Raw genomic sequence first — 27,835 nt, 5'->3', positions numbered from 1 at the left:
AAATTAAATAGTAACAGCGGTGGAAAAATAGAAAAGATCTTTCTGATGGATGACAGGATGGGACTTTGTCACCAAATTAAATGTCTCCTTAGTTTTAGAGGAGATAAAAATGGCCCTTGTTTGAAGACAAGAATGATGCTGGGTCGTGTCCAAGTGATTTCATTGTGTTTTAAAAGGTTTTGTGTAGCGTGCAATTTATTTCTGAAGAAGAAGGCAAATGCAATTTTTCTCCCTCTTTTAAAATAGGTGACAAAGTCATTGTGGGAACAGAAGGGACAAAATATCAGCCACTCCTCCCAGCTTAGTGTCATCAGCAAACTTGCTGACAGTCACTCTATTCCCTCGTCTAAATCGTTAATGAATATATTGAATAATATTGGCCCCAGCACTGCCCCCTGAGGCACTGCACTAGATACTGGCCTCCAACTAGACTCCGCACCATTGACTACCACTCTCTGGCTTCTCTCCTTAAGCCAGTTTGCAACCCACCTCACTACTCTATTGTCCAGCCCACACCTCCTCAGCTGAGCTGTGAGGATGCTGTGGGAGACTGTGGCAAAGGCTTTACTGAAGTCAAGGTAGACCACATCCACCGCTCTGCCATCATCCATCCACCTTGTTACATTCTCATAAAAGGCTATGAGGTTGGTCAAGCATGACTTCCCCTTGGTAAAGCCATGCTGACTGCCCCTAATAACCCTCTTATCCTTGATATGCCTTCAGATGGCACCAAGGACAAGCTGTTCCATCACTTTCCCATGGACAGAGGTGAGGCTGACCGGTCTATAATTACCCGGGTCCTCCTTCTTGCCCTTTTTGAAGACTGGAGTGACATTTGCTTTCCTCCAATCCTCGGGCACCTCTCCCGTTTCCCAAGACTTGGCAAAGATGATGGAGAGCGGTCCAGCAATGACTTCAGCCAGCTCCCTCAGCACCCACAGATCCATCCCATCTGGACCCACGGATTTATGGATGTCCAGATATGGACATGTTGTTTATATGTTCCCAGCTGAAACTCACTGTACAACCTCAGGTGAAGCTCCCAAGTGTTCTTGGAAGTCTGTTTGTAAACGAACCCACTAAATTAATCTTTCTTTTTCCTGCAGGGATATTACATACAGCATTTCCTTGGAAGCGGTGACAACTCTCATCGTCTTCCTGTCCTGCCAATTATTCCACAAAGAAATTCTCCGAGAGAGCATCATCCACAAATACCTGATGCACGGGCGATGGTAGGTCTGATCACTTGGACCAAACAACAGAAACAAATACATTTTGATAGAAAACCGTTTGTCCTCTTTCTACTCCAAATTCTGGATTTTTGGGAAGTGTTTCTATGACTTGGTTTTCTGAAATTCCTACTAGGTGTAAGAGAGGAGTAGGGCCCAAAACTCCAGCAGGACAGAGCCCCAGGTTATGGGGTTTGGTGGTACTTGAGCGTCTGAACCCAAGGAAATGAAGGTTTGAGGCAAAATGAGGAACATTTGGAACATGAGACAATAGGTGTAGGTCTGGATTGGGAGTAGCATGTACCTGCTCTCTTTTATGTTCATTTATTAGATGTTTTATTGGTTTTTGCAACTCGGCCAAAACTGGGGGCAGGTGGAGAAATCCTGTTGTTCCCTGTTTTATGTAACCAACGTATGGAGTGAAAACTAAACAAAGAACATTTTTCTTTCCCTTGCATACATGTTTTTCCAGTTGCGTCTTGAGGTGAAAGAATACAATTCCGCAAATGAAACGATTGATTGAAAAGTAGGATTGGAAAAGGAAACCAAAAATAGTTCCCTTGATCCCGCTATTGAAGGGGCTTTTGCATGGGCGACACCTGGATGTTCTTTCCTTTTCCAAGCTTTATTGTGCTGGGTTTTGCCAATGAGCTCAAGCTGGTTTCTTTTTCTTTCCAGCGTCCCTTACACCAGCAGACTTGTGAAAACTCTCCTTTATAATTTCATTCGACAAGAGCGGAGCCCTCCTCCCGGCACCCACGTCTTTCAGCAGCAAACCGATGGGGGCGGACTGCTTTACGGAATCGCATCCGGGGTGGCAAGTGAGTCTTACTTTCTCTAAATTCTCCTTCGAACCTCACAAAATATTGGGTTTTATGTGACTTCTCTTCTAGCCCGTCTCTTTTCCAACAAGCGATGCTGGTGGTGCAAGCTCAGGGTAGAAAAGCTGCCCATCGAAATACTTTTCTATGCATATTTGATTCTTTATAATTACTCTTCGGATATGGTGGCTCTGCTTGAGCGGAAGGTTGGATTAGATGCTCTCAAGAGCCTCAAGGATTTTATTTTAGAAGGGAATGGCCTAAATAGGAATTTTTATAACGTACTGTGGTGTTTGCCTTGTCCTGTAGGCTGACTAATGTTTTTTTCCTGAATAGTGTGATTAGATTCTGACCTTTTGTGGGTGGACTGTTTGCTATAGAGAGAACTTGCCTGAAGAGTATGCAAGACTCGATGCTATTTTTTTGGTTAAGAAAAAGGTTTCTCATCTTTATTATACTATACAACGTGTTTTGGTTGGTGGTTGCTCTCTTCTTCACACCAGATGGGTTTTATTGGTGTGCATATTACATATAAAAGCCAGCAAACATCTTACAGCATGTGACAGTTTGTGTGGATCTCCTCATGGAGGCAGTAAAAGAACATTTCTCTGGAATCCGATGCAGCGGAACCCAAAGACTTTGCTGCTTTGCCTAAGAGGAGTTCCACGCAGCGCCGGGTTAGACCTCTGCCGTGGTAAACGCGTCAGAAAACCTTTGCTTGGGTTACAGTTGATTTAAACAGAGAAGAAGTTAACGAAATTTTTCCCTACAACGTTTTTATTCAACAGTCTCACCAGGTAGCACAGTATCACAGTATGTTTGGGATTGGAAGGGACCTCAAAAGATCATCCAGTCCAATCCACCTGCTGGAGCAGGAACACCCAGGTGAGGTCGCACAGGAACATGTCCAGGCAGGTTGGAATGTCTGCAGAGAAGGAGACTCCACAACCCCCCTGGGCAGCCTGGGCCAGGCTCTGCCACCCTCACCAGGAACAAGTTTCTTCTCAAATTTAAGTGGAACCTCTTGTGTTCCAGTTTGAACCCATTACCCCTTGTCCTATCATTGTTTGCCACCGAGAAGAGCCTGGCTCCATCCTCCTGACACACCCTTTATATATTTATAAACATCAATAAGGTCACCCCTCAGTCTCCTCTTCTCCAAACTAAAGAGCCCCAGCTCCCTCAGCCTTTCCTCACACGGGAGATGCTCCACTCCCTTCAGCATCTTGGTTGCCCTATGCTGGACTCTCTCCAGCAGTTCCCTGTCCTGTTGGAACTGAGGGCCCAGAACTGGACACAATATTCCAGATGGGGTCTCACCAGGGCGGAGTAGAGGGGCAGGAGGACCTCTCTCGATCTACTGACCACCCCCCTTGTAATCCACCCCAGGTACCATTGGCTTCCTGGCCACAAGGGCCCAGTGCTGGCTCATGGTCACCGTGCTGTCCACCAGGACCCCCAGGTCCCTTTCCCCTACGTTGCTCTCTAATATGTAATTTCCCAACCTCTACTGGAACCTGGGGTTGTTCCTGCCCAGATGCAGGACTCTACACTTGCCCTTGTTACATTTCATCAGGTTATTCCCCGCCCAGCTCTCCAGCCTGTCCAGGTCTCTGATGGCAGCACAGCCTCTGGCGTGTCAGCCACTCCTCCCAGCTTGGCTTCTGCTCGGCCTTGTCATCAACCGATTAGCAGGAATGATATGATTCCGACGCCTTCTCAGCCAACGAATAAGAGGAATATATCGTTGGCAATGGTTAGTGTTAGTATGGCGATCAGGAATATTAGGAGGTAGGAGAAGAGTTTTGTAATATAAGGTTCTGTGCTCATATATCATGTTGCGAATTGGAGGATGGATCACGTTACAAGCAGTGCGATGGGGAGGAATATTAGGGAGTACTGGTCTATTTTAAGGCTGATGGGGATTTTGAAGTTTATGATAAATTTTCATTCCAGGTGAGAGATGATGCTCTCTGAGCCCGAGTATATAAAAAGTGTTATTGGTACCAGGCTTGTTAGAAATGGGGTTTTGACAGTGTGTGTAATGGTAGCTGGGGAGTTTAGGACATTTTTTGATATGAGTGGGAGTAGGATAGGTGAGAGAATGATTGTAAATGTTAGGAGGATAGAGGTGTTAAGGAGTAGGGCAGGTTCCACTGCTTTTACTTGGATTTGCACCAAGATGAATGGCTCCTAAGACCAGTGGATTGTTATTATCCTTTAAAAGTAAGGGGGCTGAGGTTTTAGACTCAGATACAGGAATTAGCAGTTCTTGTTGGTCGAACCGTTCTCTTCACAACTCCCTTGGCATACACTTCTTTTGTTGCTGCTTTTGTGAGTACATGAAGTGCCATCTCATTGAAAGCTTTCGGTAAAATAGCCTTTATAAGGAGCTTTTGAATGACCAGGCTGGGAAAGGGGAAAAAGAAAGAGCCACATCCTGTCAAAAAATTGTATTTTTGTTTTGTTTGTGCCCAAACCGTTGATGAATGTTTTTTGTGGCGGATTATTTGCTGGAAATGATGGGAGACTATAGATGAAACTTGGACGCAATAGGATTGGTAAACAGCATATTTGCATCATATCTCTGAATTAACCCTTTGCAGTCCCTTATTTTATGTAGGATCAGGTACACGGGTCGAGCACAATGTAGATTAGAAGACACCAACACAAATTGATAGTCTGTTGTGAAACAAAACCAAGTTTTGAGCAATGAACAGATATGGAAATCTTAGATGTGATTTCCGTATCATGTTATATTTCCGTATCGTGTTATATTTTGGGTATTTTGTAAGTTTAACAAGATAAGAATTGAAAGAAGAACGGAAGAATTGAAAATCCACTCAGTGTCTTAAATTCCACATAATACTTAAAATAATTTTACTGAAATAGCCTAAGTATAAGCTGTTTAGGATGAAAGGAGATAGGAGCCTGGTTTTAAAAATAATTCCATTTTCAAGCAAAATTTTGAGGCCTGAATAATTATTGTATTAATTTGAAATGATTTAACTGGATATCACAGTGTTACCGTGTGTTACATTTCGCATATTTTGTAGCCTCACAACAGCAGCAGCCCAAGAAAAACTCTTGCAAGCACCGTATTTTAAATCCACCCATCTTTTCCTTCCTTGGGATTGAGCCGGAGTGATAATTATCCATGATAATTATGAGTTTACCATTTCCCACAGTTCACCTTCTGCTTCTCATCCGTCGTAGCTTGTTTTTTATTTACTACGTTGCCTTTTATGAGGCTCCTTAACCCTGGAACCGTTCGGCCACCGTCCTCACCCCCGTTACTTCTTGGTTTGGCCTTTGCGTGCAAATTATTTACATGCAAGTACGTTTCTCCATCCTATATATAAAATACCTTGATTAGAATGAGATATGTGTGGTCCTCCAGTAGTTAAATCAACAATTGTGGGTTTGGAATGAGAGGGAAACGCTGATATTTTAGTTTTGTAACTTCATAAAGGACGTTCTTCTAGCCTGAGTCAACTTTGCTTTAGCTTTGCAGTCGTTTTTGTGCAAAATAATTCTATTTGTGCTGCCAAATCTGATGGTGCATCCCTCATTTGTTGTATTAGAACTTAATGGTGCATCCCTCATGTGTTGTATTAGAACTTAATGGTGCATCCCTCATGTGTTGTATTAAAACTTAATGGTGCATCCCTCATGTGTTGTATTAGAACTTAATTTTTCTTCACAAGGTACATCGAACCCACTTTAAAAAAATCTTTGTTTTGTTCGTTTTCAATCCCCTCCTCTTTCTGTTTTTTTGGAGTATTTTTAGCGTTTGCCGATTCATGGACCTGTGGTCAAGCACAATTTTTTAATTAGTCTTTTAATTCCTTGAAAAACTAAATTCTTATTACAGTGAGGAACTGCCGAACAGATGATTCGCTAAGACAGGAAAATGTTAGTGCTACTCAAGAATATTGCAAACTAAGTCAATTTAAATGGTTTCATTTGAAATAGTTGATCCGGTTGATGCTTTGATATTAAAAAAACGCCACTTTAATGCATCTTGCGGAACTGAGGAGTTACTGCAACAGTAAGATCTAAGTGATGTTTAGGTGATTATAGATGTAATAGGTACAAGGCTTACCTGTAAGAAACTAATGATTAATCTTCGTTAATCACCTACACAATCATCATAACCAATCTGACTCACAAACGTGCTGTTGTAGCATTAATGTAAAGTGCAGGATTCCGTGTATAGGGGTCGATAATGACTCGTTTGCTCACGTCTGTACTCGTTGGTTGGAACTAGACAAATATTCCTGAACATTAATAGCTTTTGATCATTATATACTTTGCATTAAGTCATTCAGCGTTAGTGTACTTGAAGGCATCTGATGGTCTGTGTTGTATATCTGCGACTTATATATACTATAGCTTATTCGTTTATTTTTTATGCTACATTCTGGTTATTAGGAGCACTTGCATGGCTATCTTTGACTTCACTAGAGAACTATTTAGACATATTTAGCATTTAGACTTAAAACTGAAGAGGAAAAAGGTCATTATATAGTTGTGATTTGTAGTATCTAGATTAAAACTTCTCGAAGTAGAGACACACAAAAAGCTACTTTAATGATGTGTCTGTTATTCCTTAAAGTTCCACCAAGATTTCTTCTTTTCCACTACAGATATTTCAAGCTGTATTTTATACCTTCCAGAACCTTTTCATGATGTGTCACAGATCTGGTGTATTATCTGCTATGTAACTACAACCTCGTCTGTCTCCTTGGTGCTTAGTCAATGTTTCATTGCCTGGTTTGCTCACTTTTCTCCCATTTTTATCTGTTGATCTTCTGCCATACAGTCTATAACAGCATCATCCTCTCGTCACTGTAATCATGGTGTTTTGACCTACCTGAATGTGAAGATTTATTTCGATAGCATCCAGATTTTTAACCTTTTTCTGAGTTACCCTAAAGATGTAGTAGTCAATGGTGCGGAGTCTAGTTGGAGGCCAGTATCTAGCGCAGTGCCTCAGGGGGCAGTACTGGGGCCTATATTATTCAATATATTCATTAACGATTTAGACAAGGGAATAGAGTGACTGTCAGCAAGTTTGCTGGTGACACCAAGCTGGGAGGAGTGGCTGACACGGCAGAGGCTGTGCTGCCATCAGAGACCTGGACAGGCTGGAGAGTTGGGCAGGGAATAACCTGATGAAATGTAACAAGGGCAAGTGTAGAGTCTTGAATCTGGGCAGGAACAACCCCAGGTTCCAGTAGAGTTTGGAAAACTACATATTAGAGAGCAGTGTAGGGGAAAGGGACCTGGGGGTCCTGGTGGACAACAGGATGACCATGAGCCAGCACTGGGCCCTTGTGGCCAGGAAGCCAATGGGACCTGGGGTGGGTTAGAAGGGGGTGGTCAGTAGGTCCGAGAGGTTCTCCTGCCCCTCTACTCCGCCCTGGTGAGACCCCATCTGGAATATTGTGTCCAGTTCTGGGCCCCTCAGTTCCAGCAGGACAGGGAACTGCTGGAGAGGGTCCAGCGTAGGGCAACCAAGATGCTGAAGGGAGTGGAGCATCTCCCTTATGAAGAAAGGCTGAGGGAGCTGGGGCTCTTTAGTTTGAAGGAGACTGAGGGGTGACCTTATTAATGTTTATAAATATATAAAGGGTGAGTGCCACAAGGATGGAGCCAGGCTCTTCTCGGTGGCAAACAATGACAGGACAAGGGGTAATGGGATCAAGCTGGAACACAAGAGGTTCCACTTAAATTTGAGAAGAAACTTCTTCCTGGTGAGGGTGGCAGAGCCTGGCCCAGGCTGCCCAGGGGGGTTGTGGAGTCTCCTTCTCTGGAGACATTCCAACCCGCCTGGACATGTTCCTGTGCGACCTCACCCAGGCGTTCCTGCTCCAGCAGGGGGATTGGACCAGATGATCTTTTGAGGTCCCTTCCAATCCCAAACATACTGTGATACTGTGATAGTTATTTTTTACTTAATGTTCCAGAAAAGCCAACGGTAATTAAACATGTTCTGCCGGCCTGTATTTCCAACACAAGTATGAAATTTTTACATAACCCAATAAATGGCTATTTTTCCTTTTGAACAAGCCATCAAAAACATTTTCCTTCTTTCTGCAAGTGACTTCCCAGCCAAAGAGCAAAGCCAAACAGATCATGTGCTTAGCAGCTTATTAGTAGGAACTATTTTAACAGTTGCAGATTGAAATTTTATTTCCTTGTCCTGAAGCCAGTTGCTATTGTTGAGTAATTTGGGGTTTTTCTGATTGAATTTGAAGTTCTCGGTAGCTGGGAGTTGTAGCAGAGATCAATGAACGTTCATTTTTGTGACATTTGGGTTTGTTTGTCAGGTTTTTTTCGCTTTCAAGAGAATGACATTTTCCAGAGTGATTCGCTTTGGGGAAAGAAAAACACTATTAAAGAAGAAAAGAATGTGACACCTTGAAATAGCCATCCTGGTGAAAAGAATGGATTTCCATTAATGAAAAAGAAATTTCTGTATGACATGGAAATTCAATTATCATCCTTATAGGAAAATGTGCATTTTTGCTTCTCAGTAATTGAATTTTTCTTGGGATTTTGAATTTGGCCCAAGTCTGGAGCTGTGGTGCTGCCAGTTTGTCACTGTCACAGGTGTGGGGACACGGCTCGGACCCAAATGACATGCTGGGCTGCTGATGGGGAGGGCAAAGCCACCTTAGGCCAGGCTTAACGCCAAAGCTTCGCTCTCATCATTCTGCCCTTAAGTTACTCTGGGTAAAGTGGGAAAAAATGGCATTTTGGTGGTGTTTGCTGTGCTAAGGATGCTGGTGACAAGCGTGATATTGCGAGCGGCGGAGGAACAACCCGAGGCGACTCAATGTGAGTGATAGAGCATTGTTCACTTTATTAGTTCAAACAGCGCATACTTATAGAGTCTACAATAATTATGCCTACTTGGCTCTCACTAATTGGCTTAAGCTCTAACGATTACAGTTGCATGGTCCTCCTACTTGCGGCTCACTAGCTATGCATGTTTTCTTAAAGTTATCTATGAAACTCTGCCAAGGTCACGGTGTCCTTGCCAATTCTGCTAATGCAGTCAGTAGTCTCCACTGCGGCCTAGTTTTGCTGCTTATACTAAGGCTTTTAGACCAGGCTCTGCTCGTACAACCACTCTGTAGCCCCATGTCCTTTGTCCTTAAGCCATTCCCTAACAATTCCCCCTTTCTCCTTTTGGACGAGCAGAGCTTGCCCTGCCACACATTCAAGCATTTTCCTAATGCAGGATAGAGCACAGCTGAAACGTAACAGTCCAAAAATTAGTATAATTAGGACAAGCAACGTACTTTGCAACAAGCTCTTAAACCACCATTCCAGCCCCAAGCAGTTTGTCAAACTTTCTAGGCCGAAAAACCCCATATCCTTTTGAATCTTTTGGGAGTGGTCCATAAGTTGTTGAATTTCCTTATGGATTGAACTCGATTTATCTTCTAGGTCCATACAGCAGAGACCATCAGTTTCTTCACACCCATGTCCCTACGATAACAACAAAAATCTATAGCAACACGATTTTGAAGTATAACATGCCTAATACCATCAACATCTACTATTAATTGAGTTAGTATCTCAGAAGTTAGATTAGCCTGTTTAAAAGACCGATAGCTTAGCTTTCATATGTCTCCTAAAACTTTACCAGCTGCTAGAGTAGGGAGAAGGAGTACAGTAGATACTATGGTAGGAATGTCTCATAATTTTACCTCAATTTTGCATTGAATATCTAAGTGTAATATCACCCTTTTGACTTTCCTGCTGTTTACTGGTGATTTGACCATAACTAATGCAGGTTTTTTCTGATTTAGCATGTTTTTGGGTCATACTTGCAAAGTGTTTCATCACAGGGCAAAGTTAGGCTGCACCACTTAGATATAAGTGATTCATCACATACAATCCTTTTGACAATTGGTTTTGTGGTGTTTTCCCTACTTGATATGGTGGCATTTTTGAAGATGTCCCCAAGGAAAGGTCTTTTTGAGTCTTCAAATAATAGCTTGAAATTGTCCTGGTAGTGTAGTCATGATCTAGGAAGGAGCAATATTATTAACTAGCTCAATTAGCACAGTTGGAATAACACAGAGATGTGTGTGAAGCTTAATACCCAAACCATCTTCAGCTGGCACAGCTTCTGAGGGTTTAACCTTGCGAGAGGTTTCCCTCTCCCAAAGGAAAATGTCTGTAACCATTTTACTAGGAATGATATTGGGATCTGGAAATATAAATTCAATTACCAGCGCAGTAGCTGGAATGCAGTCTTATTCATTTAACCTTTCATCATATTGGACTTTGATAAAACGACGCATTATAAACTTATTGCTGGAATGTAAGACAAAGACAAGATGGGTGAGAAGTTGAGGAGGAAGGCACAGAAGCAAATCAAACCATTCCTGATGTGGATGTATAGACAAATTAAAGGTAAAGAGATTTCCTTTGGGGTGCTCTTACAAAATGAGAGTGCATTGGTCCGCCAAGCTCTTGCCCATTATTTTTATTTTGCATATTAATCATGTTTGGCTTTTCTAGATAGGTCCCTGACTACTATTTATTATTTTTGTGCCAAGCGTTGCCCTTTTTCCCACTCATTTTAGAGCATTTTGGGAGGTTTTAAGTTGACGGTGATCGTGGAACGGCTGCAGTTCAGTGGCCGGATTTTCCTCGGCCGGGATCCAAACCTTGTCATCCTGTTGTGGATATTAATAATGACAGAGTTGAGACCTTGTCACTCGTCTGCTGAGTAGCATAGGGAATAAATTCGGAAACAAGGTTTCATAAGAGAATTGTGGTCAGGAACAGGACAAGGTTTGCTGTCTAAATGAGAAATTTCAGAATGAGTCTAACCCTGGAATAATTCCTGATAATTGTTAAGAGACTAAATTTCTCCGCATTCCTGTTAATATTTTTGATTTCTTGCTCAGCATTGTGAGAATTGTAGCAATTAATTGTTTCAATAACGTATTTGAGATTGCCTTCCTGGATTGATTTTGCACCTCATATCTTAGAGTCATAGAATCATTTGGGTTGGAAAAGACCCTCAAGATGATCAAATCCAACTATTCACCAACCCCTGCCACTGCCCCATGTCCCTGAGAACCTCATCTGTGTGCATTTTCAACCCCTCCAGGGATGGTGACTCCAGCACTGCCCTGGGCAGCCTGTTCCAATGCCCCACAGCCCTTTGGGGAAGAAATTGTTCCCCAGATCCAACCTCAACCTCCCCTGGCGCAACTTGAGGCCGTTTCTTTGTGTCCCTGTGTCCCCTCAGCTCCTGTTCTCCAGCTGAACCCCCCAGGTCCCTCAGCCGCTCCCATCACACTTGTGCTCCAGCCCCTTCCCCAGCTCCGTTCCCTTTTCTCCACTCGCTCCAGCACCTCAAGGCCTTTCTCATGAGGTGATCCCATCACCCCTCTGGCCACCATTTTGAGCCCTGAGGTGATTTGGTGCCCCCAGGGCTGCCATTTTGAGCCCTGAGGTGACTCTGGTGCCCCCAGGGCCGCCATTTTGAGCCCTGAGGTAATTCTGGTGCCGCCATTTTGAGCCCTGAGGTGATTCTGGTGCCGCCATTTTGAGCTCCCAAAACCACCCCCAGGATTCGCGGTTTGGCCTCCCCAGGTCCCAGCATAGGGACGGTCACTGCCCTGGGCCTGCTGGCCACACCAGTGCTGGTACCAGCCAGGATGCTGGTGGCCTCTTGGCCAGCTGGGCACACACTGTCTCATGTTCAGCCGCTGGCACCAACACCCCCAGGTCCTTTCCAGCCGCTCTTCCCTGACCCTGCAGCGTCCAGGGGGTTGTTGTGACCCAAGTGCAGGACCCAACACTTGGCCTTGTTGAACCTCAGACAATTGGCCCCAGCCCATTGATCCAGCTGGTCCAGATCCCTCTGTAGAACAGTGGCAAATTCTAGGATGTGTGATATAAAACCCTTTTTGTAAAACAACAATTCTCTTGAAAACAACCAGAAAACCACAATTAGAGCAAATGTCAAGTCGCAATATATAAGGTGGTGTAACCCTCCAGTTATAGACCAGTTACATCATGTGGTCCAACATATGTAGCACAACTCGATGTCTGGTGGGAACATTGGGGTGAAACATCTATGGCCACTTTTGGACCTGATATCTTTTTGATGAAAGAGCTTAAAATACAATTTCAAAATTTTGATATCTAGATATTTAATAATAATGCTGCAAATACCTTGTATTTCTGCAGTCAGACACTTAGGTCTTCTGTATTTATATGTTGTTTCTTATAGACGACGGTGGAAAATGGAACTAAGTCTAAAGAAAAGAGTTTTATTAAACAATACATAATTTTATTTTCCAGCTTTCCATGTTTGGAACTTAATGGGATTTTTGTAAAGCAAGATATGATGATGTGCAGGACAAATTCCCTATACAGGAAACTATTCTTTTAGAATTTCAGAGGTTCTAAAATATAACTGCTCTAAAACACATGGCTGGAAAATAGAATAGAATGATTTGTACAACACAGGGAAAGGTAAAAATAACAATTCATCTTCTCCCAACGTGGAAACCCGAGACCTGGAGATGGTGTTTCATCCACCCATTTGTGTGCCTGACCTCAGATTTTCTCTGGACACTAATCCAGACTTATAATGAAGTCGTATGCTCACTGAGGAATCCTAATTCAGTTGAAATTATGCATATTGGAAATAAATTCTGCCCTGAAAATCTGGTAACTTTGGAGGTTAATGGTTGGTCTTCGTGGTGAGACACTTGGTTAATAATGTGAAGGACTTGGGTCAACCACGTGTATCTTCATCCAGTAAAATAAGTATCTCAAAGGTTCCTCAATGATCCAGTTGTTTAGTCTCAAGAAAACAAACGAATAGCAACAAATCTGGAGTAGGGTTTTTTGTAATCATAAAGTTATTGAGACAATTTTGGTTTAACTTCTTGAAATTCTGTGACCAAGAGGGGCGAGGAGGCACCGTGTTCTTCCATGGACATTTTCCGAAGAAGCCTCAGTTTTCCAAGGGTTCTCTCCAAGAGCATCTGCTCCCAAAATGACATCTTAAAATCTGCACGACTTCTAGAGAATTAATCTCAGGTATAGTTTGGTGAGCATTGAGTTTGCCAACACCCTTCCACATCATCTCACTTTGTTATGGAACAATCTTTAGTGATTTCAGGCGCTTTTTTAACCTCCTTCTGTTTTCCAGTTTGGAGCTTTGGGTACCGGTTGTTCTTGGAGAGTAATTCCAGACAATCTAGGTTAGAAAAGTGCTTATTATGTAAAAACATTATGCAATTGAAAGTGCAGCTTTTTACATTTCTGCAATTAAGCAAGTTGTCCTGAAATAGTCTTAACATGGGTGGAAAATGTGCTCATTAGCCACGTTCCTATTCTTGCCCAACGTCCTATTTAATTTTGCTGGAAACTTTTAACTTGCAATGGCTGCTGTCACTACATTTGATTCTTTATAATTGGTTAGAATAGCTTATTAGTGAAGATTTATATAATTTTTCCCCCCTTTTTGTGATCTATTGACTTGCCTGAGTTCTGAAACACTCTGAAACTTTGCAAAACTTGTCCTGGTTCCCAAACAAACCATTTTTAGCTGCTGTCGCGGACACAAAACGAAAACCCTGGTGACAGCACTTGGTGCAACCGACTGATTTAATTGCAGCATTCAAATGAACAAACGCAGGGCAAATTCTGGAGTGGGGCTGCTCTGAGTGCATTTGCCATTGATGTGAGTGTCGCTTCATACATTATATTTAAAATGGGCTCTCCCGGGACCCTGTAAATTCACTAAATAAGTGCGTCGAGTGATACGAAGGAAACAAAAAAGAGATAATAAGAATCTTGTCTCTTCCTCTGCTGTTTTTCTGCTCCCTCTGTAAAAGTCTCTCAGAAATAAAGGTTTAGGTAAACGTATTTTGAACAGTATCTAGAGAAGAAAATTGAATAATTAAGGTCTAGATAAATCCATTAAAATGTTTTAATTGTAGTCCCGTGTAGCTTGTCTAATTGGTTTAGTGATTTGTGTGCACTTTTGCAGTTTGTATATTGGAAAATAGCGTGTTCTCAATCGCTGCTATGGTTGTTTCTTTTCCCGCCTTTTTACCAGCATCTTTCGTTCCCCTCTGTGTCTTACACTCTGTTCCCCAGCCCGAACCACCAGCAGCCTCTCAAAACTCTGATATTTAGTCATTTTAGAACCAATTGCAGCATTTTTTTGGTATGTCAAGAGCTGGCAGACTTGGAAATGGCCATAATTGATTTGTAAAGTGTATAAACTGGGTAAAAACTTTGCTTTAGAGCTCACCAGTTCACTTTAAGTCTTGGTTGGTGTTTGGTGCCGACTTGAAACAAGCACAAGGCTAAAGATTGAAACCTGAAATACTTGTCGCTATTGTACCTTATGTACAAATTAATCCCTTTGTGTAGAACTGACGTTTTCCCTGTCGCTTTATCCTCCTTAGGAGGCAGATTTTGAAAAGATATAATGTCTATATACAGGAAAATTCTGTCTGGTTAACATGGGCGTCACGTTAGACATAATGTGGAAATCCTCATCATGTCCTTGCTCAAGCGTAGGATTTTATAATCCGCTAAAACGCCAACTGCTTTTATTTAATCCATAAATTATAATCGTGAATGCACATGGGCGTCTTATCATCAAACTCCGTGTGAGAAGCGCGGGAGGTGAGAAAAACTTGAGGCATAATACTTGAGATACTGTACATTTGCTTCTTAGAACTTGTTCCAAATAGATTTTGGAGTCCTCCAATTCCCATCTTCCTCAAATAAATTAATGGGATGTTAATTAAGCGAGACCGTGTTTTGCTTTTCTCTTTTGGGTTTGGAGCAAATGGTGGTTAAAAACTAGTAATCATTCTTAAATTTTTTTAATTGGAGGGAAATAGTTAATTTAGAATTTGTGCCACGTGTATAATTGTCCTGTCTTTTATTTATCACCTTGTAATGAGCTGGCATCCCATCAGGAGATTATTCTGTGACTTGTCATCATTTTAGATATGACAACCTGCATTCCATTTTTTGTATGTTCAGTTTTTAACCCCTGAATACTTCGGTTTCCAAGATGTGGATGGGAAATCAGCGGCGTTATTACCTCAATTAGCCATATGCTCACCTACAGATAATCCCAACTTGGCGAAAGAAATTCATTTTCATATGTGCTGACCCAAATGGAGATTTTTTGCATTTGTAAGAAGGGAACAAAGTGGTAAGAAATACGGAAAAGAAAGGGAAGAAGCTGCTCGTTTTGGTGGAAATTGTATTAAAAACCCGACTGACATGTGCTCTGTATCACACAGAATCACAGAATGGGCTGGGTTGCAAAAGACCTCAGAGATCATCGAGTCCAGCCCTTGGTCCAACTCCAGCCCATTGACTAGATCATGGCACTAAGTGCCATGGCCAATCTCAGTTTAAAAACCTCCAGGGCCGGTGAGTCCAGCACCTCCCTGGGCAGCCATTCCAATGCCTGACCACTCTCTCTGCACAGAATTGCTTTCTCATCTCCAGCCTCAGTTTCCCCTGGCAGAGTTGAAGCCCATGGCCCCTTGTCCTATTGCTGACGCCTGGGAGAAGAGCCCAAGCCCCACCTGGCTAGAACTGCCCTTCAGGTAGTTCTAGAGAGTGCTGAGCTCAGCTCTAAGCCTCCTCTTCTCCAGACTAAACAAGCCCAGCTCCCTCAGCCTCTCCCCATAGGGCTTGTGTTCAGGTCCCTTCCCCAGTCTTGTTGCTCTTCTCTGGCCCCGCTCCAGCACTTCAATCTCTTTCCTGAGCTGAGGGGCCCAGCACTGAACACAATACTCCAGGGGTGGCCTCCCCAATGCAGAGCACAGGGGAAGGATCACGGCCCTTGTCCTGCTGCCCACGCTGGTTTGGATCCAGGACAGGATCCCATTGGCCTTCTTGGCCACCTGGGCACACTGGTGGCTCCTGTTGAGCTTCCTGTCCATGAGTCCCCCCAGGTCCCTTTCTGCCTGGCTGCTCTCCAGCCACTCTGTGCCCAGCCTGGAGCGCTGCAGGGGGTTGTTGTGGCCAAAGGGCAGCACCCGCCACTTGGCCTTGGTGAACTTCAGCCCATTGCAATGGGCCCATTGTTCCAGTCTCTCCAGATCCCTCTGCAGAGCCCTCCTGCCTTCCAGCAGCTCCACACTCCCTCCCGACTTGGTGTCAGCAGCACATTTGCTGATGATGGTCTCAATCCCCTCATCTAAATCGTCAATGAAGATGTTCAACAGGACCGGACCCAACCCTGACCCCTGGGGACACCACTAGTGACCGGCCGCCAGCTGGATGCAGCCCCATTCCCCAGCACTCTCTGGGCCCGGCCCTCCAGCCAGTTCTTCACCCAGCAGAGAGTGCACTTGTCCAAGCCACGGGCTCCCAGCTTTTGCAGGAGTAGATTATGGGAGACAGTGGCAAAGGCCTTGCTGAAGTCCAGATAGACCACATCTACAGCTTTCCCCTCATCCACCAGGTGACTGTTCTTACTCCTGTTTTTTGACTCCTTCAAAAAGCTTCAAAAGGTCTGTGAGATACATTTATGGGTGGACGTTAAGTAATGGGAATGGTCAATGCAATTTTTTTTAATAGGTATGACTTACTTATGTAAGAGCCCCATTTGAATCTCCTCCAACAATCATGATTTATCCATTCAATTGTTTGAAAAAGCTTTTACTCCTCATTTTTACACCTTTAGCAACCTGTTCTGAAGTTATTTTTGGCTTGACTTGATATGGTTTAGCATTGAATTTGCCAAAGCACATGTACCTTTTTCTTTCCTGATTTGGAAAAGACTTAATCCTTTTATATTTAATAATTTTCTTCCTCTGCAGTTGAGTCACGGTGCTTTTTTATTCTTTTTGGGACCTCTAATATTTGATATATGTCCTCTCCGAGCCTAGTGCAGTGACTTTAATTTGACTTAGTGTGATCTACAAGCATTTCAGAAGCTTATATATATATTATTTTAATAAAATATATAAGCATAGATACATTCTTATAATATAAATACATATATGGCCTAGTAGAGTATGTCAATATATATTTAGTGTGCATATATACAAACACTTACACCTTGTAGGTATCAAAGTACCTAGAGAGGTATCAATAAAAATATGCAGAAATATTGTATCAGGATGATTTGTAACATAAAGAGAATATGTTATATAAATATGAAGCATATTTATATATTAATAAATAATACATTGATATATATTATAGACTAGATTATTAAAATAAATGTCGATATATCAAATGTAGATAATATAAAAATAGGAGAATATTGTTAGAAAATAAAGATGATAAATGAAGATTTTCCAGCACGTTAACAAGACCAGACAATTGCACACAAGGGCATCAAGAGCTAAATGCCCTTATTAAGTAGAAACGGCTCTTTCTACAGATAGGGGAAATAGAGGAAACAACATGCTTACAGCTTGACTAAAATGATACAATGAATTGACATGACAACCAGGAATAAAATCCCAGTGTCCTGATCTTTGTCCTCAGGATTGAAACGCTAGGCCTTGCTTCAAGGTTAATAAAACACGCTGTTTGGATGTGATAACTAATGTAAGGTTACCACTTCACTAACAAGATCAGATGAGTTAATAAAATATATATATATATAGTATATACATGTCTCTTTTTGTAGTCTTGACAATTGGAATGCTTTGTTTTGCTAAGTGGAGTTTAGGCCGGAGGCAATTGATACCCATTTTTCCCTTCTGAAGAAGCGTGTTGTCCATATTCCTCAAGAACCTCCGTAATGAGGTAATTAATGTGAAATGCCATCAGATTTACTGTAGGAAAGACAAAATTCATTAGAGAGCAGGGTTTGTTCAGCCTTGAGAGAAGGCGGCGGTAGGAGACTTCATGACCATGTTCCAATATTTAAAGAGTGGCCACAGAGAAGATGGAGAGTCCTTTTTTACAAGGAGTCCATGGAAAGAGGGGCAATGGGACAACTTACTGCTGGGGAGATTCTGCTTGGACACAAGAGGGACATTTTTCACCATGAGAACAATCAGCCCTTGGAATAATCTCCCTAGGGAAGTGTTGGATCCCCAACATTGGACACTTTTGAGATGTGGCTGGGCCAGCTTGTCTAGGCCGGACTTTTGCTAGTAAAGGTGCGACCAGACGATCCTTGTGGTCCCGTAAACTTGGGATTCTGTGATTCTATGAACTAAAATTTCGATAGATACGAAGACCGTTGAAAATTGTAATATGCAAGTATTTAATAGAATAATAGAATAATTCTGCTTGGAAAAGACCCTCAGGGTCATTGAGTCCAACCATAACCCACCCCTGGCACTGCCCCATGTCCCTGAGAACCTCATCTGTGTGTCTGTCCAACCCCTCCAGGGATGGTGACTCCAGCACTGCCCTGGGCAGCCTGTTCCAATGCCCCACAGCCCTTTGGGGAAGAAATTGTTCCCCACATCCAACCTCAACCTCCCCTGGCGCAACTTGAGGCTGTTTCCTCTCACCTTGTCACTTGCTACTTCGGAGAAGAGACCAACACCCTCCGTTTTAAGTTCGTGGAGCCTGAAATGGTGTTTTGATGAAAAAGAATTCAAATATTGTAATATCCACCCCAAACTAGGTAGCCTAGAAAAGATTGCTCTGCACAAGTAGCAGCTGCTGATGCTGAAACCTCCAGAACTTGTATATGTCATAGGCCTTGCTTGGTTGGGTGGGCCTTGCTTGCTTAGGTAGGACTTCTTGGTTAGGTAGGACTTCTTGGTTAGGTAGGATTTGCCAATTATTTGTGGCAGAAGAAAGAGCTCTGTAAAAATCAGGAGGAGGTTGGTCTTGTACAGACTGAGAATTACACGAGAAGTTATATTAAGAAATTATATGAAATTCTCAAAGCATGAGCTGAGACTTATTGTAGATGATAGCAGAGAAGGCAGTTGTGGGTAGTTCTCCATATTTCATTATCTCAATATTTCCTAATTGTGCTCTTGGAGATTAAACACCTTATTCTTTATAGTTTAGCACTATTGCAAAATCCTTATGAACAGGAACAGCCTCATCCCTTGCCCTGTGGTATCAAAATTTTAGGTACGGAAGATGAAACATTTTGGAACTGAATGTGCACGTTGGAGACAAAGCGCCTCTAAATGTAACTTCTCATGTTGCGATAAATGTCAATCTTTACGTAGTTTGTGCCATAAGGTAGGTTAATAACAATTGGCTTCTCAGTATTTAAATCCAAAGCTTTCTTAATACATTACATGTAATTTTAGTCTTTAATAGTCAAGTTGATGAGTGTTGGCACATGCTACTGTATAATTTCAATGTTAACTATCATTTTTTTGTTTGGAAAAAAAATATTTCTCATAAAATCTGTGTTTACACACAGAGTTAGTAATATTAATACTTAATCAGCCTTTTTTTCATCCTGTAGCATTGTATTTTTGGAGTCAGCAAATTCAATACCCCAAACCATTCCCTCCTCACCGGCCGTCTGCCCAAAAGACAACTTCCTCGAAATTAGATGTACAAGTGGGCTTTAAATACGATATTGTGCATTGCAACTCCGTTTGGTTGGTTTGAATCCGACCGGGGTATCTAGTGACAACATTTTGCTGGTTTGCTAATTCTAGAGATAGGGCTTCATTCTTCAGGGCTGCCATTTTTCTCAATGCTTTATTGTTAAAAGCACCATTTTAATAATGTTCATACTCTAATAATTTAATAATGTTCATACTCTCTGCTGGGTGAAGAACTGGCTGGAGGGCCGGGCCCAGAGAGTGCTGGTGAATGGGGCTGCATCCAGCTGGCGGCCGGTCACTAGTGGTGTCCCCAGGGGTCAGGGTTGGCTCCGGTCCTGTTGAACATCTTCATTGATGATTTAGATGAGGGGATTGAGACCATCATCAGCAAATTTGCTGCTGACACCAAGTCGGGAGGGAGTGTGGAGCTGCTGGAAGGCAGGAGGGCTCTGCAGAGGGATCTGGAGAGACTGGAACAATGGGCCCATTGCAATGGGCTGAAGTTCACCAAGGCCAAGTGGCGGGTGCTGCCCTTTGGCCACAACAACCCCCTGCAGCGCTCCAGGCTGGGCACAGAGTGGCTGGAGAGCAGCCAGGCAGAAAGGGACCTGGGGGACTAATGGACAGGAAGCTCAACAGGAGCCACCAGTGTGCCCAGGTGGCCAAGAAGGCCAATGGGATCCTGTCCTGGATCCAAACCAGCGTGGGCAGCAGGACAAGGGCAGTGACCCTTCCCCTGTGCTCTGCATTGGGGAGGCCACCCCTGGAGTATTGTGTTCAGTGCTGGGCCCCTCAGCTCAGGAAAGAGATTGAAGTGCTGGAGCGGGGCCAGAGAAGAGCAACAAGACTGGGGAAGGGACTGGAACACAAGCCCTATGGGGAGAGGCTGAGGGAGCTGGGCTTGTTTAGTCTGGAGAAGAGGAGGCTCAGAGCTGAGCTCAGCACTCTCTAGAACTACCTGAAGGGCAGTTCTAGCCAGGTGGGGCTTGGTCTCTTCTCCCAGGCAGTCAGCAATAGGACAATGGGGCTTAAACTTAAATTTAGGCTGGAGATTAGAAAGCAATTCTGTGCAGAGAGAGTGGTCAGGCATTGGAATGGCTGCCCAGGGAGGTGCTGGACTCACCGGCCCTGGAGGTTTTTAAACTGAGATTGGCCATGGCACTTAGTGCCGTGATCTAGTATACAGACTAGAGTTGGACCAAGGGCTGGACTCGATGGTCTCTGAGGGCTTTTCCAGCCCAGTCCATTCTGTGATTCTGTGATATGGCTGGAGCTGGTATTGATGCCTATGGATAAGTCTGTATAGCACTTTCTATAGTGAAATCCAGCTTTCAATTGCTCATAATTTTTGTTTTCAAACTCAGTTGTTTGTGATGAAACTTTTCACACTGAGTGTCTTCCTTAGGCTGATCTTCTTTAAAAAAAGAAGATCAGCCTCTTTTTTCTTTTCTTGGGACCTCTTTAAATTGAAAACAGTTCTTCTGCTTCTGAGAATGAGGTTACAGAAAAATGTTATTTAACCGATGCTGAATTCTTACATCTGTTTTACTGAGGAGTTTTAGAGCGTTCATGCCTTGGAACAGGCTCTTGAGATTTGGGAGGGGACCTTAGGGGACAGAGATGTTCTGGTTGCAATCCCTCAGCAAGTTTCCTAAATCTGGCTGAGTTACCGTGGCTTGAAATTTGTTATTTTGTATACGTAGAGCAGAAAAAACGGCAGCAAAATTGTCTGAAGGTTGAGTTTCTAGGGAGGGTGTTCCCCAGAGCTTTGGGATGCTGCCCCCCTCAGCGAGCCTGGGAGTCCGTTCCAGGATGCGATGGGACTTCCCTTGGAGTTGCTTCATCCAGCTGCTGGTGGACCAAGTTTTGAGGAAGAGAATTGACACTTGGGGACTTTCTCATCCTTGTAGAGTCCTGCATCTGGGCAGGAACAACCCCAGGTTCCAGTAGAGGTTGGGAAATTACATGAGAGCAGTGGAGGGGAAAGGGACCTGGGGGTCCTGGTGGACAACAGGATGACCATGAGCCAGCACTGGGCCCTTGTGGCCAGGAAGCCAATGGTACCTGGGGTGGGTTAGAAGGGGGTGGTCAGTAGGTCCGAGAGGTTCTCCTGCCCCTCTGCTCTGCCCTGGGGAGACCACACCTGGAATCTTGTGTCCAGTTGTGGCCCCTCAGTTCCAGCAGGACAGGGAACTGCTGGAGAGAGTCCAGCGTAGGGCAACCAAGATGATTAAGGGAATGGAACATCTCCCTTATGAAGAAAGGCTGAGGGAGCTGGGGCTCTTTAGTTTGGAGAAGAGGAGACTGAGGGGTGACCTTATTAATGTTTATAAATATATAAAGGGTGAGTGCCACGAGGATGGAGCCAGGCTCTTCTCGGTGGCAAACAATGATAGGACAAGGGGTAATGGGATCAAGCTGGAACACAAGAGGTTCCACTTAAATTTGAGAAGAAACTTCTTAGTGAGGGTGGCAGAGCCTGGCCCAGGCTGCCCAGGGAGGTTGTGGAGTCTCCTTCTCTGCAGACATTCCAACCCGCCTGGACATGGAACAGGAATTCGAAATGCAGTTGTTGAGTGTTTGGAGTTAATTGGTATAATGCTGTAAAGATTAAGTATGAACACAACTCTGCTTTTAAGGCTGAAACATCAAAGTTTAAAGAGTACAAAAAAGAAGATTTTTAATGAGCAGCATTCAGGTGCTTTATACTTTATGCCTTAATATTAGAGCTGGACATGCACCATAAAAATGCACCTACACAAAGGGAAAGATACTCTAACATGAGCAAAGACTGATGTGGAATGATGAGCTATTTACATTTTTATACATAATAATTTTTTGAGGGTCTAAACCAAACTCTTTTACAAGCTCTTTTACAAATGGTTTCATATTTGTAGCAATGCAAAAATACAAGGCTGAGTGTAATATTACCCTAATATTTAAATTCAAATTGCTGTTGATTGTGGTGTTTTGTTTTGTTTTTTTCCTAAGACGTTAATTAGCTGTGACGTTATCTACTCATCATAATGAGCAACACTGATCTCTACAGGACTCAGTCTGGAGGTTCTGCTTGAAGCAATATTAGTTTTTGTTAGTCTTTTGCCTAAAGTGTGCTGAGTTTAATAAAATTGAGTACATGAGAAAAATGCTGCTTGATGGACCAAGTCAGTTTGATGAAGAAAACAATCTACAAGCTCATTTTCCTCTATTAATACGTTGCCATTGCTACATGAATCCTTCAGCTGGTACCTGCTCCATGGTTAAGGTTCTCCCCTTCAAACACAGGCTTTTGTTTCACCTCTCCTTGTTTCCTTTTCATATATTATTATATATTGTATATTACATGTTGTATATTACATGTTGTATATTACATGTTGTATATTACATGTTGTATATTACATGTTGTATTTTACATGTTGTATATTACATGTTGTATATTACATGTTGTATATTACATGTTGTATATTACATGTTGTATATTACATGTTGTATATTATATTATATATTATATATTATATATTATATATTATATATTATATATTATATATTATATATTATATATTATATATTATATATTATATATTATATATTATATATATTATTTTGACTTAATTTTCTTGAATTTCCAGCAATCTTTCAGTTCCTTCTTTCCCACACCTGCTGCTATTACTCCTGAAATTTTCATTGTGAGAGCTCAAGTAGCCAGACCTGTTGTCTTATTGTACAATAGTCAAACTTTTTTCCCTTTTCTGACCTATCAGACACCATCTGTTCCTCTAGAGGAACTTTGTGCATTAAAATGTGAGCAGAAATAATGTGTATATATATATTTTATTGCTATTATTCTTTTATTTTGTAGCTGGCCTGTGGACAGTCTTCACGCTCGGCGGGGTGGGGAGCAAAGCATCACCACAGCTGGAACGCTGCTCCCCTCTTGCAAACCAGAGCCTGCTGCTTCTCCTTGTCTTGGCAAACCTCACCGACGCTCCCGATACGCCCAATCCCTACAGACAAGCCATTATGTCCTTCAAGAACACACAAGGTTTGTATTTCTTAAGCATCAACGGCTGAAAACGAAGCGTTGAGTTGCTGCGACTACTTCAAGGTTCTCTTTGCAAAACTTGTTTTCTCTCCTGCCAACCTGTGGAGGAGCAATAAGAATATAATGTCTTTTGAGGACAAGGATACTCTTTTCTTCAGACTTGAGAAATTTTAGCCAGCTTCGTAATGTCATAAAATAGAAATAAAACTGACCTATAAGTAGGTTTGGTACCCGAAAGTCTTCAGGAGTCCCCTTAAACTTTGTAGCACTGGGGGAAATTGTGTTTAACCGGAGACACGTTCCTCACAAGATGTGGATATAGGCTTGTTCAAATAAGACTAATGTTTTGTCCTAACATGCCCCTTTGATTTATTGGATACCGTTTACAGGTAATTGAGATCAGATTCTTTATACAATTTATGTTTTGTTCTGTGTTTTTTTTTAACTGAGAACTTCTATGAATGCTTGATTTTGGTTGACTTTATTTAATGTCCTCAGTAACTAGTGATGTATTTCATCGAAAACTTATATATGTGTCATTATAAAATTTTAAAAGAACCTATTATTTGTCAGAAGTAGCCCAAAAAGCCACATTTTCTTTCATTTATAGGATGACTTATTGTTTCCACTACCAGTACTCTATAACTGAGCTTAAATTTGATTCCTGTGAACATTCTGAGGGGCTGGTAGGAGGAGAACAATATAAAAAAGAAAGGCTGGTTATTGCCATAATGATCTATAGTATCTGGCTTTTTTGCTGAAATAATTGTTAAAATTTAATTGGACCAAAACTGCTAAAATTCAGGATAGTTTTGTTTATTCTACATGCTCTAGAATAGTTTTATTTTTCTCTTGGACAGTTTAATGTTTTATAGAATATCACAGGATATGCTGCTGTTGCTGAGAAGTTTCTTTAATCCTGTTTAATTTTAAAAATAATTTAAAAATATCCTTTAATGAAACGGATAGTGAAGTGCTATAAATATAAGTGATGTGGTTTAAACATCCATAGAAGTGAAGCTTGAAAGTCAGTGGACACTCCTCAGCTAATGAGTCATGGAGTCAACTTGCTTCTTAATAGAAGATGTGGAATTGATCGGATTTTGCTGTCCACATCCAAATTTTCCCTAATTAAGAGAAATATTTGCCCGAAGCAGGGTGGTTTTAATCATAATTATTATGATTATCATAATAATCATTATGATGGTTTGATCATAATGACGATCAGTGTATGAAGGGGACGTGGAGGCAGAAAAGACAAATTTTGGTCTTTGTCTGCCTGGTGGAACGTTTTTTGGGGAGAATGTCCTGGTTTTGGCTGGTATAGGGTTAATTTTCTTCCTAGTAGCTGGATTTTTGGATTTAGAATGAGAATAAAGTTGATAATTCACTGATGTTTCAGTCGTTGCTGAGCACTCAAGGACTTCTCAGCCTCTCACGCCATGCCAGATGCACAAGAAGCTGAGAGATGAGAGGTGGCCCAAACTCACCAAAGGGATATTCCATCCCATAGAATATGTTCAGTATATATTTGTGGGGAAGAAGAAGAAAGAGAGAAGTTTGGAGTGATGACATTTGCTTTCCCAAGTGATGGAGCCGTTGCTCTCCTGGCCATGCCTGAACACCCACCTGCCGATGAGAAGCAGTGAATGAATCCCTTATTTTGCTTTCGCTGTGCAGCTTTGGCTTCTTCATCTGCCTTTGTCTCAACCCATGAGTTTTCTCGCTTTTACTCTTCCGATTCTCTCCCCCATCCCACCGGGGAGGAGTGAATGAGTGGCTGCGTGGGGCTGAGCTCACAGTTGTTGTTAAACCACCCCAGCCAGGCGGGGATTCCATCGCCGACAGGCTGGGCCTTGTCTCTGCAGAAAAGAAGGAGAAAACGTTGCTCCAGGACCTCCTGTTGTTTTCAGCTCAATGGCTGGAGCCATCACCCCTCACCCACGCCAAGAGAAGCAGCAACATCGGCTCTGCTGGGCCCCCAAAATCCCGGTAGGAGCCAAAGCTCCCGTGGAGCTCCTGCAGGTTTTCACAGTATCACAGTATGTTTGGGATTGGAAGGGACCTCAAAAGATCATCCAGTCCAATCCCCCCATGGAGCAGGAACGCCCAGGTGAGGTCGCACAGGAACATGTCCAGGTGGGTTTTGAATGTCTGCAGAGAAGGAGACTCCACAACCCCCCTGGGCAGCCTGTTCCAGTGTCTGTCACCCTCACTGAGAAGAAGTTTCTTCTCAAATTTAAGTGGAACCTCTTGTGTTCCAGCTTGATCCCATTACCCCTTGTCCTATCATTGGTTGCCACCGAGAAGAGCCTGGCTCCATCCTCATGGCACTCACCCTTTATATATTTATAAACATTAATAAGGTCCCCCCTTAGTCTCCTCTTCTCCAAACTAAAGAGCCCCAGCTCCCTCAGCCTTTCTTCATAAGGGAGATGCTCCACTCCCTTCAGCATCTTGGTTGCCCTACACTGGACCCTCTCCAGCAGTTCCCTGCCCTGCTGGAACTGAGGGGCCACAACTGCACACAATATTCCAGATGTGGTCTCACCAGGGTGGAGTAGAGGGGCAGGAGAACCTCTCTGACCTACTGACCACCCCCCTTGTAATCCACCCCAGGTCCCATTGGCTTCCTGGCCACAAGGGCCCAGTGCTGGCTCATGGTCACCCTGCTGTCCCCAGGACCCCCAGGTCCCTTTCCCCTACACTGCTCTCTAATATGTAATTTCCCAACCTCTACTGGAACCTGGGGTTGTTCCTGCCCAGATGCAGGACTCTACACTTGCCCTTGTTAAATTTCATCAGGTTATTCCTCGCTGTTTACAAGCTCGCCTAAGAATACGGGCTAAAAATAAACCAAGGGGGAAAGCAACTCACGTGCATCTCAGTGGGTGTAGGGAGTGTTTGTGTGATTAATCCCTACCGCTATAAACAGAGATTTCTCCAGAAGAGTGGAACATTTTGGTAAGAAACCACAGGATTGTTCATTTCAAAGCCAAATTTGTGGTAGCTGCCCATGAGCACACACATAATGACTCTGTTCTCCCTGTTTTCTGTGGTCACACAGTCTATAATATCCGAGAAATCTTTCAGGATTTGAAGAAAACGTTGAAGATTTTGATTAAATTCAATAGTTGCTGCCTATTCTGTTGGCCGTTGTAGTACAGTGGGCTGTAAAACAGCTTGTAAAAATGCACATTTTTTTATTTACATTGGTTTTTTCCTTTCTTCTTCTGAATTTGTTCTTCCTCTTCCTATAATCCCTTCTGTCCAGAAATTACTGTGCAGGAGGAATAATATTGTCCCGCTGCTTTATACTGCAGAGATTTCCTACGTTAACACAATTTTAATAAATGATAATTCCAAAATCTCTACTCTGTTATTATGGGAACTAAGGAACTTTAGTTCAATTCTTCAACTTTGAACATCTTGCTTATAGTAATATGGACATCTTGAAGTCCAGACCTTTAGTATATTTGAGTATCCTAGGTCATATTGTTCCCAGAATACCATCTTATCATGAAATTGCTGGAATATTTTCACGTGTGTAGCTTTCAAAGGGTTTTTTTTATGAAGAAAACCAAGTCAAAATCTCCAGAGAAGACCAATCTGGATTTCTGACATGAGTATGAGCGTGTTGAATGTCACATTTGCTTCTTCTATTTCCACTGGAAGTTCCTAAGTGGTGGAGTTTGCGCTGATGGACGTTTTCCTCGAAACTCATGAAGGTTCTTTGTGCCAAAATCTGTTTTATTTTCCCTTCCAGCTCTGGCACAGATTATATTGTGAACAAACCAATGTTCAACTGTATGCCACGGTGTTTTAAATCACTTTAATTAGCCCACTAAAGCCCCTGACAACACCGGTTTTATTGAAAATATAAGGATAGTCTTGCCCTTCATGCCAAAAAGTGGGTATGAAAATCCACCCTGATGCCCATGAACTAATCATGGAAGTTTTATTTGCACATAAATCAGGTCATTGATTCCAGTGAAGACACCAGAGCTCCTTTGCAGCATCTCCTGGCATTGTTGTCTTTTATTTTCATTTTTCTACCAGTAGAAGCTATTTGGACAAGCAATATATATAAAAGAAAGCTATTTATCAAAAATGATGAGTGTCTTGTGCACATACAGGAGCTCACGTGGTGGACAACCTCAGCTTTACGGCACAACCGAAGCTTCGTGAGACCTTATCAAGCTTTATGATTGAAGT

The 27,835-nt window shown here is 42.6% G+C and overlaps 1 protein-coding gene across 3 annotated transcripts in view; it reads left to right on the top strand.

Moving 5' to 3' along the window:
* DYM (dymeclin) overlaps positions 1-27,835 on the top strand; it is a 183,695-nt gene that overhangs the window by 34,915 nt on the left and 120,945 nt on the right. For all 3 annotated transcript variants that reach the window (XM_082074229.1, XM_082074231.1, XM_082074230.1), the window contains exons 7-9: positions 1,107-1,232; positions 1,908-2,050; positions 23,438-23,620. In XM_082074229.1, coding sequence (XP_081930355.1) covers positions 1,107-1,232; positions 1,908-2,050; positions 23,438-23,620 — 452 coding nt within the window. The remainder of the gene's footprint in view (positions 1-1,106; positions 1,233-1,907; positions 2,051-23,437; positions 23,621-27,835) is intronic.

This window comes from Streptopelia decaocto (genome assembly GCF_964273445.1).
Source record: "Streptopelia decaocto genome assembly, chromosome: Z".
Classification (NCBI taxonomy): Eukaryota; Metazoa; Chordata; class Aves; order Columbiformes; family Columbidae; genus Streptopelia; species Streptopelia decaocto.
This window is presented reverse-complemented; position numbering and strand designations above follow the sequence as displayed.